Source organism: Coregonus clupeaformis, chromosome 23 (assembly GCF_020615455.1).
Source record: "Coregonus clupeaformis isolate EN_2021a chromosome 23, ASM2061545v1, whole genome shotgun sequence".
Classification (NCBI taxonomy): Eukaryota; Metazoa; Chordata; class Actinopteri; order Salmoniformes; family Salmonidae; genus Coregonus; species Coregonus clupeaformis.
This window is the reverse complement of record NC_059214.1, coordinates 23,157,133-23,170,109: the sequence shown is the minus strand read 5'-3', so window position 1 is coordinate 23,170,109 and position 12,977 is coordinate 23,157,133. Positions and strand designations below refer to the sequence as shown.

The following is a 12,977-nucleotide window of genomic DNA, read 5'->3' as shown; positions in this document are numbered from 1 at the left end:
ACGCCTCTAGCACTGAGATGCAGCGCCTTAGACCGCTGCGCCACCCGGGAGCACTATTCACCTATAAACGACCAAGAAATCTATCAAACACATTGGTTAAATCAGATGTGGTCAGAGAGAAAAGAGGCATTCGTAAAAGGATGCTTCACCTGTATATCATATACCTCATGTAGCACCATAAGGAAATATTATAACTTTGTATGCCTTTAGACTTCTAGGACCTATGAGATAAAGTAATGTATAACTTGCAATACTAAAGGAGTTATTTATATGTTACAGTGTTCTTGCAATAAGATTTATATTGGAAAAACATCCCGCGCCTTGAAGAACATAAATCCACTATCAGACGTCAAGATATCACCTCACCAGTTACAAGACACTTTATAGAACAAAATCATTCTATTAATGAATTGCGTTGCGTCGGGATCTAAAATGTTCATCCTCCACGCAGAGGAGGTGATTACAACAAGAAAAGACGCCATGTCAATAAATACAAGTAATTCTGTATCTCCACATGGTTCAAACGAATAACGAGATTTCACCTCCTTCCTATAGGCCAAAAGTTATACAAGAACACTGTCCATATCAGATTTTACATATCGTTTATGAGTTAGCCCAACACATTCATGAACGGTTGAGCCTGATGTCATTTGTGGTAAGCTATCTCATGAATTGATATAATGTATGTGAGTAAGTGAGCAGGCACATATGGCAATTGATTAATGAATGGTTCATGCCTGATGCCCTCAATTGCCCTTTGTGCCCACTCCCATACCCTATAATTCTGTATTTCTGTGACTAACTTGTATACAGGTAGACCAGAAAAGCTACATCCCTGATTGGCAGATGAGTGGCAACCCTGATTAGAAGCACCTGCTGCTCATCAGTTGTTCCCTACAAATGCTGTTTTTAATTAAAATAAAATTGTACCTACACACTGAAGAAGGCTGCAAAGCCAAAATGTCTATGTACGCTATCCCTGATGCAGTGAAAATAACAATAACAAAATTGAAAAATGAGGTGAGCTTTGTGACATCTTTTCGAGTGTGGACCCATTACACCTTTTGTTTGTCTGAATTTGCGGGTTTTACGCACCAGCCAAGCTTCTGGGAGAGCGCCATGGTCCCCTTTTGATACACTGAGTGTACAAAATATTAAGAGCACCTTCCTAATATTGAGTTGCACACTCTAATATTGAGTTTGTACACTCAAGGTATCTATTAGCTAGGGCCTTGAGTGTTTCCTAGTCAGGTCATGTGGTCAGGAAAAACGTATAACATAACTAATGGATGCTCAGTACCTTGAAGCTCCCACACTTTGAGAGGAGTCATGTCGTTGGTGCTCTCCAACAGATGCTTCCGGAGCTCCCCTAGCTGCTCCTCCAGGTCTGGGTGGGATTTTCTGGGACAGAACAAGACAGAAGGTGATACTATGGTTCCAATTGTATTATACAAATATATTGACTTATAAATACATTGACTTACTTCAATTTCCCAAAGAGAAAGCCCTGGACTTCATCAATGTCATCCTCATCAGTGTTCACTGCTCCTTTATCTTTAGAAAAGCAGAGTTGCCATTAACATTCTTCAATTGGCATCAGTTCAATATATATTTTAATACAGAATAAGCATGCTTAAACAAACCTTTTACTTGTGTGTCATCCACAGCTTTGTATTCGGTGCTTTTTATGGCCAATTCAACACCATATCCAGACAACAGCATCTTCTGAGGCTTTGGCTCCTGTAGTGGAAATCAGCAATGGAAATATAATCTTAACCATAAAAGCATGTGTTTTAATTCAATGTAAGGGGGAAGAAAAACATTGATTTACACTTCAAGGCCTATAAGAAATCATGTTTTCTTCATGAGTGGACAAACTGGTAGTGCATGCCAAAGGGCCTTGCATGTTAACTTCAACTCCATGACCCTGTGATTCTTAAGATTTTATTCACATCTCAGAGACATGAGGTGCTCTGAATGTGTAGTCTTTTACACCTACGCGGTAGCTCGTGAACTCTGTGGTACATCTCTGAAAAGAACACATTAGTGCTGCTTCTCACAGTGTCAGGCCATCCGTTACTCAGGCCCCAGCTAACTTCCTCTGGTTATCTGTATTCTCCTGCTGAACACTGGCAGCTAATGCAATCCATTTGTTGTACAGCCCTGATGACCTCACCCTTTGTGGATGTTGTTCTTAAAGCTGCAATGGCCTTCCTGTCACCCCCTCCATTCCATCTTCCCACAGAGCTCAAAGTTGGGACCAGTGACCACAATGCACAGTAAAGCACAAGCCTGTTCTCCATTAGCATGAACACTTCCAAGCTTCCAACAACATGCAATCTTACATCCGTCCAATATTGGTTAGAACCAAATCAGATTTTCACATGTAGAAGAGCATAGCCAACCATTATGAGTTATAGCAACTGAGGATAAAAAAAAACGGCATACAGTGGTCATTTAATAGATTATTGTTCAAAATAAGTGTGGTAAAGCACCCGGTTTTGAGGACAGTTGTTGTACCCCCTATAAAATCCCACTTCAATCCCTGGCTAGAGCGTATCAATCTTTAAATACCGTTAAAAATGATTAAGGAAATCCAAAAAGCCTCACTACTCACAGCTACAAAGTGACGTAGCACATAGATGAGCTTGCCCTCCGCAGCCTTCTCAGCCAGCACCTTGTGGAAAGAGCCAAACTTTTTGGTGCCGATCTCAGCATAAAGGATCACAACAGGGACATCTGTTTTATTGAGTCCAGGGTATCTGTGCTCATTCTTGTATAGATAAGGTTTTGGCCTGCAAACATGTAAAAAGAAAGTTAGATTCCACCATTTACATACAAATCTATAATTTGTACTAATCAAACTTGAATGACGTCATTTATTAACTGTTAATTATAAAATAACAGATTTTAATTTCATTTATTATAATTTTAGTTGTTAGTTTCCTCTAGCACTAGAGTGAGGTAGATCCTCTGAGGAGATGAGTATGAAGTGGTGTGTAGCTACCTGCCTGCAGCTTCCTTCAGGAGCTTCTTCAAATCCTTTGTGCTGCAGCCATGTTGGCCATGGACCGAAACAAAGGCAAGGCATGCCTCAGGCGGAGACTCATCACTGCCTATCTGTTGAGAGCAGAGGAGCGACACAATTCGGCTACAGCATTAGGGCTGTGGCAGTCATGAGATGTTGTCATCCGGTTGTCATGCAAAAGACTGGCAGTCTCACGGTAACTGACCGTTAATTAACATAAACACATTTAGCATCTCCAGGCCGCCACACATACAAGCCGCTGATGGGCGCCTTTTGAATATCTACATTAAAAAAAGTCTAATAAATCAATTTAATATATACCATCACAATAAATCCATTATTTATTTTAGGCAAGTCTAAAGAAACATTATGATATGAAGAAAATGTATTTCAGAAAAGCAGAATATGAGTTGGCCTACTGTATGTTAGTTATCTGGCTATGCTCCATGCTGTAGGGTTGTTCATTTAGCTGACAAGATATGCTTATAAGTCCCTTGCCATTATTTTATTTTATATGATTTTATAGTAAGAAGAATATAAATGAACTTAGCTGAATAAAATTGAAAGGATATTTTTTCCATTACGGAGCAAGTGTGCATGTGGAGTGGCTATGTTGAGCTTAAAAGTGATCATTTGAAACAGGTCCTACAGTATGACAGATTTAGAGTACTTTGGCAACTTTAGTTGTGAATGACACAAACCTATACAGAAGATAGCCCTATTTGGTAAAAGACCAAGTCCATATTATGGCAAGAACAGCTCAAATAAGCAAAGAGAAACGACAGTCCATCATTATTTTAAGACATGAAGGTCAGTCAATACAGAACATTTCAAGAATTTTGAAAGTTTCTTCAAGTGCAGTCGCAAAAACCATCAGGCGCTATGATGAAACTGGCTCTCATAAGGACCGCCACAGGAATGGAAGACCCAGAGTTACCTCTGCTGCAGAGGATAAGTTCATTATAGTTACCAGCCTAAAAAAATGCAGCCCAAATAAATGCTTCACAGAGTTCAACTAACAGACACATCTCAACATCAACTGTTCAGAGGGGACTGTGTGAATCAGGCTTTCATGGTCGAATTGCTGCAAAGAAACCACTACTAAAGGACACCAATAATAAGAAGAGACTAGCTTGGGCCAAGAAACACGATCAATGGACATTAGACAGGTGGAAATTTGTCCTTTGGTCTGGAGTCCAAATTTGAGATTTTTGGTTCCAACCGCCGGGTCTTTGTGAGACGCGTGTGAGTGAATGGATGATCTCCGCATGTTTAGTTCCCACCGTAAAGCATGGAGGAGGAGGTCTTATGGTGTGGGGGTGCTTTGCTGGTGACACTGTCTGTAATTTATTTAGAATTCAAGGCACACTTAACCAGCATGGCTACCACAGCATTCTGCAGCGATACGCCATCCCATCTGGTTTGGCCTTAGTGGGACTATCATTTGTTTTTCAACAGGACAATAACCCAACACACCTCCAGGCTGTGTAAGGGCTATTTTACCAAGAAGGAGAGTGACGGAGTGCTGCATCAGATGACCTGGCCTTCACAATCCCCCGACCTCAACCCAATTGAGATGGTTTGGGATGAGTCGGACCGCAGAGTGAAGGAAAAGCAGCCAACAAGTGCTCAGCATATGTGGGAACTCCTTCAAGACTGTTAGAAAAGCATTCTAGGTGAAGCTGGTTGAGAGAATGCCAAGAGTGTGCAAAGCTGTCATCAAGGCAAATGGTGGTTATTTGAAGAATCTCAAATATAAAATATATTTTGATTTGTTTAACACTTTTTTGGTTACTACATGATTCCATATGTGTTATTTCATAGTGTTGATGTCTTCACTATTATTCTACAATGTAGAAAATAGTAAAAATAACGAAAAACCCTTGAATGAGTGGTGTTCTAAAACTTTTGACCGGTAGTGTATGGGCTGCATGGTGCGACTATAGACTATAGACTCTTATGTTTCACGGAGTCGTGGCTGAACGACAACAATGACAACATTCAGCTAGCAGGCTATACGCTACATCGGCAGGACAGAACGGCAGACTCCGGTAAGACGAGGGGCGGCGGTCTGTGTATATTTGTAAACAACAGCTGGTGCACAAAATCAAATACTAAGGAAGTCTCAAGGTTTTGCTCGCCTGAGGTAGAGTATCTTATGATAAGCTGTAGACCACACTATTTACCAAGAGAGTTTTCATCTATATTTTTCATAGCTGTCTATTTACCACCACAAACCAATGCTGGCATTAAGATTGCACTGAATGAGTTGTACAAGGCCATTAATCAACAGGAAAACGCTCATCCAGATGCAGCGCTCCTAGTAGCCGGGACTTTAATGCAGGGAAACTTAAATCCGTTCTACCTCATTTCTACCAGCATGTTAAATGTGCAACCAGAGGGGAAAAACTCTAGACCACCTTTACTCCACACACAGAGACGCATACAAAGCTCTCCCTCGCCCTCCATTTGGCAAATCTGACCATAACTCTATCCTCCTGATTCCTGCTTATAAGCAAAAACTGAAGCAGGAAGCACCAGTGATTCGGCTAATAAAAAAGTGGTCAGATGACGCAGATGCTAAGCTACAGGACTGTTTTGCTAGCACAGACTGGAACATGTTCCGGGATTCTTCAGACAGCATTGAGGAGTACACCACATCAGTCACTGGCTTCATCAATAAGTGCATCGATGATGTCGTCCCCCACAGTGACCGTATCGTACATACCCCAACCAGAAGCCATGGATTACAGGAAACATCCGCACTGAGCTAAAGGGGTAGAGCTGCCGCTTTCAAGGAACGGGACTCTAACCCGGACGCTTATAAGAAATCCCGCTATGACCTCCGACCGAACCATCAAACAGGCAAAGAGTCAATACAGGTCTAAGATTGAATCATACTACACTGGCTCTGACGCTGCGCCGGATGTGGCAGGGCTTGAAAACTATTACAGACTACAAAGGGAAGCACAGCCGCGAGCTGCCCAGTGACACAAGCCTACCTGACGAGCTAAACCACTTCTATGCTCGCTTCGAGGCAAGCAACACTGAAGCATGCATGAGAGCACCAGCTGTTCCGGACGACTATGTGATCACGCTCTCCGTAGCCGATGTGAGTAAGACTTTTAAGCAGGTCAACATTCACAAGGCCGCAGGGCCAGACGGATTACCAGGACGTGTACTCCGAGCATGTGCTGACCAACTGGCAAGTGTCTTCACTGACATTTTCAACATGTCCCTGACTGAGTCTGTAATACCAACATGTTTCAAGCAGACCACCATAGTCCCCGTGCCCAAGAACTCTAAGATAACCTGCCTAAATGACTACCGACCCGTAGCACTGACGTCTGTAGCCATGAAGTGCTTTGAAAGACTGGTCATGGCTCACATCAACAGCATAATCCCAGAAACCCTAGACCCACTCCAATTTGCATACCGCTCCCAACAGATCCACAGATGATGCAATCTCTATCGCACTCCACACTGCCCTTTCCCACCTGGACAAGAGGAACACCTACGTGAGAATGCTATTCATTGACTACAGCTCAGCATTCAACACCATAGTGCCCTCTAAGCTCATCACTAAGCTAAGGATCCTGGGACTAAACACCTCCCTCTGCAACTGGATCCTGGACTTCCTGACGGGCCGCCCCCAGGTGGTAAGGGTAGGTAACAACACATCTGCCACCTGATCCTCAACACGGGGGCCCCTCAGGGGTGCGTGCTCAGTCCCCTCCTGTACTCTCTGTTCACCCATGACTGCATGGCCAGGCACGACTCCAACACCATCATTAAGTTTGCCGACGACACAACAGTGGTAGGCCTGATCACCGACAACGATGAGACAGCCTATAGGGAGGAGGTCAGAGATCTGGCCGTGTGGTGCCAGGACAACAACCTCTCCCTCAACGTGACCAAGACAAAGGAGATGATTGTGGACTACAGGAAAAAAAAGAGGACTGAGCACGCCCCCATTCTCATCGACGGGGCTGTAGTGGAACAGGTTGAGAGCTTCAAGTTCCTTGGTGTCCACATCACCAACGAACTATCATGGTCCAAACACACCAAGATAGTCGTGAAGAGGGCACGACAAAGCCTATTCCCCCTCAGGAGACTAAAAAGATTTGGCATGGGTCCTCAGATCCTCAAAAATTCTACAGCTGCACCATCGAGAGCATCCTGACTGGTTGCATCACCGCCTGGTATGGCAACTGCTTGGCCTCTGACCGCAAGGCACTACAGAGGGTAGTGCGTACGGCCCAGTACATCACTGGGGCAAAGCTCCCTGCCATCCAGGACCTCTATACCAGGCGGTGTCAGAGGAAGGCCCTCAAAATTGTCAAAGACTCCAGTCACCCTAGTCTTAGACTGTTCTCTCTGCTACCGCACGGCAAGCGGTACCGGAGTGCCAAGTCTAGGTCCAAAAGACTTCTCAACAGCTTCTACCCCCAAGCCATAAGACTCCTGAACAGCTAATCATGGCTACCCGGACTATTTGCACTGCCCCCCCCACCCCATCCTTTTTACGCTGCTGCTACTCTGTTAAGTATTTATGCATAGTCACTTTAACTCTACCCACATGTACATATTACCTCAACTACCTCAACTAGCTGGTGCCCCCGCACATTGACTATGCAACGGTACCCCCTGTATATATAGCCTCCCTACTGTCACTTTATTTTATTGTATATATAGCCTCCCTACTGTCACTTTATTTTACTTCTGCTCTTTTTTTCTCAACACTTTTTTGTTGTTGTTTTATTCTTACTTTTTTGTTTAAAATAAATGCACTGTTGGTTAAGGGCTGTAAGTAAGCATTTCACTGTAATGTCTGCACCTGTTGTATTCGGCGCATGTGACCAATAAAATTTGATTTGATTTGATTTGATTTGATGATTTGAGAAAGTAGCAAAAAAAGCTTGTGCCCCAGGCTGCACAGCTGTTCTCTCATCAAGTGATCATATTTTCACCAATCAGACTATTCTCAATTTAATCAGGTCTTTTGATTTATAATGGCCCATTGGCTCCCGAGTGGCGCAGGGGTCTAAGGCACTGCATCGCAGTGCTTGAGGCGTCACTGCAGACCCGGGTTCGATCCCAGGCTGTGTCGCGACCGGGAGACCCATGAGGCGGTGCACAATTGGCCCAGCGTCGTCCGGGTTAGGGGAGGGTTTGGCTGGCTGGGATGTCCTTGTCCCATCGCACTCTAGCGACTCCTTGTGGCGGCCGGGCGCATGCACGCTGACTTCGGTCGGCAGTTATACAGTGTTTCCTCCGACACATTGGTGCGGCTGGCTTCCGGGTTAAGCGAGCAGTGTGTCAAGAAGCAGTGCGGCTTGACAGGGTCATGTTTCAGAGGACGCATGGCTCTCGACCTTCGCCTCTCCCGAGTCTGTATGGGAGTTGCAGCGATGGGACAAAACTACCAATTGGATATCACAAAAAAGGGCTAATAAATGTTTACTAAATAAAGAATGGCCCATTATCAAATGGACATTAACAGGGGCAGGGGAAAAAATACATGTCATCTGTATGCACTCGAATAGCAAATGGAGGCTGTGTGCTTTCCAGCCGGTCTGTTTTGTAGGCTACTTCGGTTTTATAGCAGAGCATGTGCTTATTATGAGTAGCTGAGAAATAAATATAAGAAAATTTATTTCACTCCACGCATCAACCACTGTTTGAGGAGCATGCTCTCGCTCTCTCGCTGCCCGACAGGTGATATTCCGCCCAATCTCTGAATGCCATGGGCTCTCCAACCTTGTTCCTGCAACTACCCAGTGCTTAGTTTGGCAAACCAAGTGAAATCTGTTCAAGAACATCGATAGTAACATGTTTTCACAACAAAACATATTTCACTAAACTGTTGACAGCCCGTCTGCATGCTCAAGAAAGGAATAAAGGGGAGAGAGGAGATGGAAACGCATGGTGGCGAGATATTCTGTAGCTAAAGGTAATGTGTCACCCAATTAATTATTTTATATACAGTGGGGAGAACAAGTATTTGATACACTGCCAATTTTGCAGGTTTTCCTATTTACAAAGCATGTAGAGGTCTGTAATTTTTTATCATAGGTACACTTCAACTGTGAGAGACGGAATCTAAAACAAAAGTCCAGAAAATCACATTGTATGATTTTTAAGTAATGAATTTGCATTTTATTGCATGACATAAGTATTTGATCACCTACCAACCAGTAAGAATTCCGTCTCTCATAGACCTGTTCGTTTTTCTTTAAGAAGCCCTCCTGTTCTCCACTCATTACCTGTATTAACTGCACCTGTTTGAACTCGTTACCTGTATAAAAGACACCTGTCCACACACTCAATCAAACAGACTCCAACCTCTCCACAATGGCCAAGACCAGAGAGCTGTGTAAGGACATCAGGGATACATTTGTAGACTTGCACAAGGCTGGGATGGGCTACAGGACAATAGGCAAGCAGCTTGGTGAGAAGGCAACAACTGTTGGCGCAATTATTAGAAAATGGAAGAAGTTCAAGATGACGGTCAATCACCCTCGGTCTGGGGCTCCATGCAAGATCTCACCTTGTGGGGCATCAATGATCATGAGGAAGGTGAGGGATCAGCCCAGAACCACACGGCAGGACCTGGTCAATGACCTGAAGAGAGCTGGGACCACAGTCTCAAAGAAAACCATTAGTAACACACTACGCCGTCATGGATTAAAATCCTGCAGCGCACGCAAGGTCCCCCTGCTCAAGCCAGCGCATGTCCAGGCCCGTCTGAAGTTTGCCAATGACCATCTGGATGATACAGAGAAGGAATGGGAGGTGGTCATGTGGTCTGATGAGACAAAAATAGAGCTTTTTGGTCTAAACTCCACTCGCCGTGTTTGGAGGAAGAAGAAGGATGAGTACAACCCCAAGAACACCATCCCAACCGTGAAGCATGGAGGTGGAAACATCATTCTTTGGGGATGCTTTTCTGCAAAGGGGACAGGACGACTGCACCGTATTGAGGGGAGGATGGATGGGGCCATGTATCGCGAGATCTTGGCCAACAACCTCCTTCCCTCAGTAAGAGCATTGAAGATGGGTCGTGGCTGGGTCTTCCAGCATGACAACGACCCGAAACACACAGCCAGGGCAACTAAGGAGTGGCTCCGTAAGAAGCATCTCAAGGTCCTGCAGTGGCCTAGCCAGTCTCCAGACCTGAACCCAATAGAAAATCTTTGGAGGGAGCTGAAAGTCCGTATTGCCCAGCGACAGCCCCGAAACCTGAAGGATCTGGAGAAGGTCTGTATGGAGGAGTGGGCCAAAATCCCTGCTGCAATGTGTGCAAACCTGGTCAAGACCTACAGGAAACGTATGATCTCTGTAATTGCAAACAAAGGTTTCTGTACAAAATATTAAGTTCTGCTTTTCTGATGTATCAAATAATTATGTCATGCAATAAAATGCAAATTAATTACTTAAAAATAATACATTATGATTTTCTGGATTTTTGTTTTAGATTCCGTCTCTCACAGTTGAAGTGTACCTATGATAAAAATTACAGACCTCTACATGCTTTGTAAGTAGGAAAACCTGCAAAATCGGCAGTGTATCAAATACTTGTTCTCCCCACTGTATAAAAAATCCCCTATTACTAGGCTATTCAAAATCAAATACAAATTCATTAATTGTAGCCTAACTGTAAGCCGCCCTGCACAATCAATGAACCAACAGCATTGCCAAGGGCTATAAGTTCTCTCGCAGACTCATTGATATAAATTTTGGAGCGTACAAGTCCATCCAGTATGCATAATAATACAGTCCACACTCTAGACCAATTATGTACCAAAGACACCGTCAATCAGTTTTGTTTTATGTTCTTCTGCCATGCGTAATATGCATAGGCTATGTATTGTATAACTGCACAATCATAATAGTAATTAATAAAAACCTATGCATAAGCTCTAGTATGCGTATTGGTGTTTTGAATGAATCATCACCTTAGAAAGCACTCTCCATTTCGTTGTGTTAGGCTTTGAAACAACAGCTACAACAACCGTGTTTTACACTGTTTCAACCTGCTGTTGAACGTCTTTCTTCAAATTGATCATCACAGTGAGGTGAGTTGTAAAAGTATTTCAAAGCCTACCTGTTGGGATGCATGAACAGCTGGTGAGTAGGACCTCAAGGAGAGGGCAAATTTGAGGAGATTGACCTGGAGCTCTGTCAAAAATTGTCCAGCCTTCTTGATTACCAAGTTGTAATAGGAGCGCACAGACTCTGTAAAGGAAATCTGAGTCAAATGAATGTGCAAAGAAACTTGACTCTGACAATCAAAATCCACATAAATTAGTTTGTAGACAGATTTATGAGGTTTTCTCATGGAGCAAAGATATTTATTATTCATCAAATTCAATCCACATTTACATTTCTGTATCAATCAGGCACTGTCTGGAAGTGCAGGAAAGAGGCAATGTAACAGATTGTGTGAGAAGCATTGTATCTGATATAGAATACCTATTTTGTGGTTATAAAACTGAAGTGTTTGCTTGTCACATCAGAGTTTCCACATACCTCCATTTTTGTAAACTGTTAACTCCTTCACAGTGTCAACAAAGTCCCAGAATTTCTCATTTCCGTCCTCTGCAATAAACTCACTAAACAAAAGAGAAGGAAATAAAAAGTTATGATAACAGGAAAATGTAAGTTCATTATGACTGAGGAACTGCAACATGTTACATTAAGTTGCTCTTATACCTGTCTTATATTAACACTGTAATTACTACACATTGTACTTTAGTAATTACATAGTTATAAAGTTTAGCCGTTTCGGTGGAATAAGGAGCAGTCCCTATTTCTATTGTAATTAGTACAAAAGCATCATCTACATGCATGTAGCCTAGCCTACTGCTTACAAAATGGATAGGCCTGCATATGTGGTATTCAGGAGAGACATGAGTAGTAGGCCTATGCTATCCTGGAGACATGTTTTTGTTTTCGAGCAGATTTTTTTCAGTAAAGCCTACCTTGTCTCCAGGAGGAAAGGCGTCATGCTCCACTTGGCTTTCAGACTGGCAGAGACGCCTTTCGATGCGGACTGGACATACTGGACGTTCAGCAGGAGCAGCGACAACAACAAGACGTTTCTCATCCTCTACTCAAGACACGATGGAGAAGATTGACATATGCGGCAATAGATTAGCCTTATAGAAAAGAGCGTGAAATGTAACATGACCCTGTAATGTTATCGTCTCAATGTGCCACGTAGCTGTAGCAAGCAATTGTTTACAGATGCATTAGCAGGCAACATTATGTGAAGGAATAGCCTATGCAGTCCATTTAAGAAGACTAACCGAATGAGATGAAAGAAGGTGATAAGATAACAGGGGCAGGAAATCGTTCATGTGAGAAAGTCTGAGTTAGCCAGGATGGCAAATGATAGGCTAGTCAGGATAGCAAATGATAGCCTCACGTTTCATTTAACACACACTATAGGAAAGCTGCTTATATGAATGAAAACTGATTCAAGCAGCGCTACAATAATGTCAAGGCTACGACAATACCGTTACTTTGTGGCCCATAAAGCTCCCGAATGAAGCTTCGAACGTTCTACAGACATTTCTAGTGGTTACAATGTATCAATCTTCCTTACCCCGGTAATGCTGGCCGCTGCCATTGATAGGTCCTTCGCTACCTATTTTATTGAAGAATATATTTGTTTGTATTCTTTTTAAAAGCCAAAGGAAAATAAAGATTGTATAATATATATTGGATTTTTTTATTACATAATGTATACCTTTCTGAGAAGTGTACTCGGGCGTAGTTAATCAAAAAACTAGTTTTTGGTGACAATATTTTGGGACATGCAATGTCATGGCCACCTACATTTGAGATTTTTTTTTTTTTTTTTGTGGTTTGCGGAGCAACGGTTACTAGATCCTTGGGACGTCCCTACCCTAAAACCCCTACCCTATCCATAACCCTTACCTTA

General features: G+C 43.0%; 1 protein-coding gene across 4 annotated transcripts in view; it reads right to left on the bottom strand.

The window, feature by feature from the left end:
• Positions 1-12,663, bottom strand: part of uggt2 (UDP-glucose glycoprotein glucosyltransferase 2) — a 51,755-nt gene extending 39,092 nt beyond the window's left edge. For all 4 annotated transcript variants that reach the window (XM_041844214.1, XM_041844215.1, XM_041844216.1 and 1 more), the window contains exons 1-9: positions 12,639-12,663; positions 12,013-12,140; positions 11,561-11,643; positions 11,136-11,266; positions 3,008-3,120; positions 2,618-2,795; positions 1,644-1,740; positions 1,485-1,554; positions 1,301-1,401 (exon numbers count right to left, since the gene is read on the bottom strand). In XM_041844214.1, coding sequence (XP_041700148.1) covers positions 1,301-1,401; positions 1,485-1,554; positions 1,644-1,740; positions 2,618-2,795; positions 3,008-3,120; positions 11,136-11,266; positions 11,561-11,643; positions 12,013-12,140; positions 12,639-12,662 — 925 coding nt within the window. In that variant the 5' untranslated portion in view covers position 12,663. The remainder of the gene's footprint in view (positions 1-1,300; positions 1,402-1,484; positions 1,555-1,643; positions 1,741-2,617; positions 2,796-3,007; positions 3,121-11,135; positions 11,267-11,560; positions 11,644-12,012; positions 12,141-12,638) is intronic.
• Between the last annotated feature and the right edge of the window lie 314 nt (positions 12,664-12,977).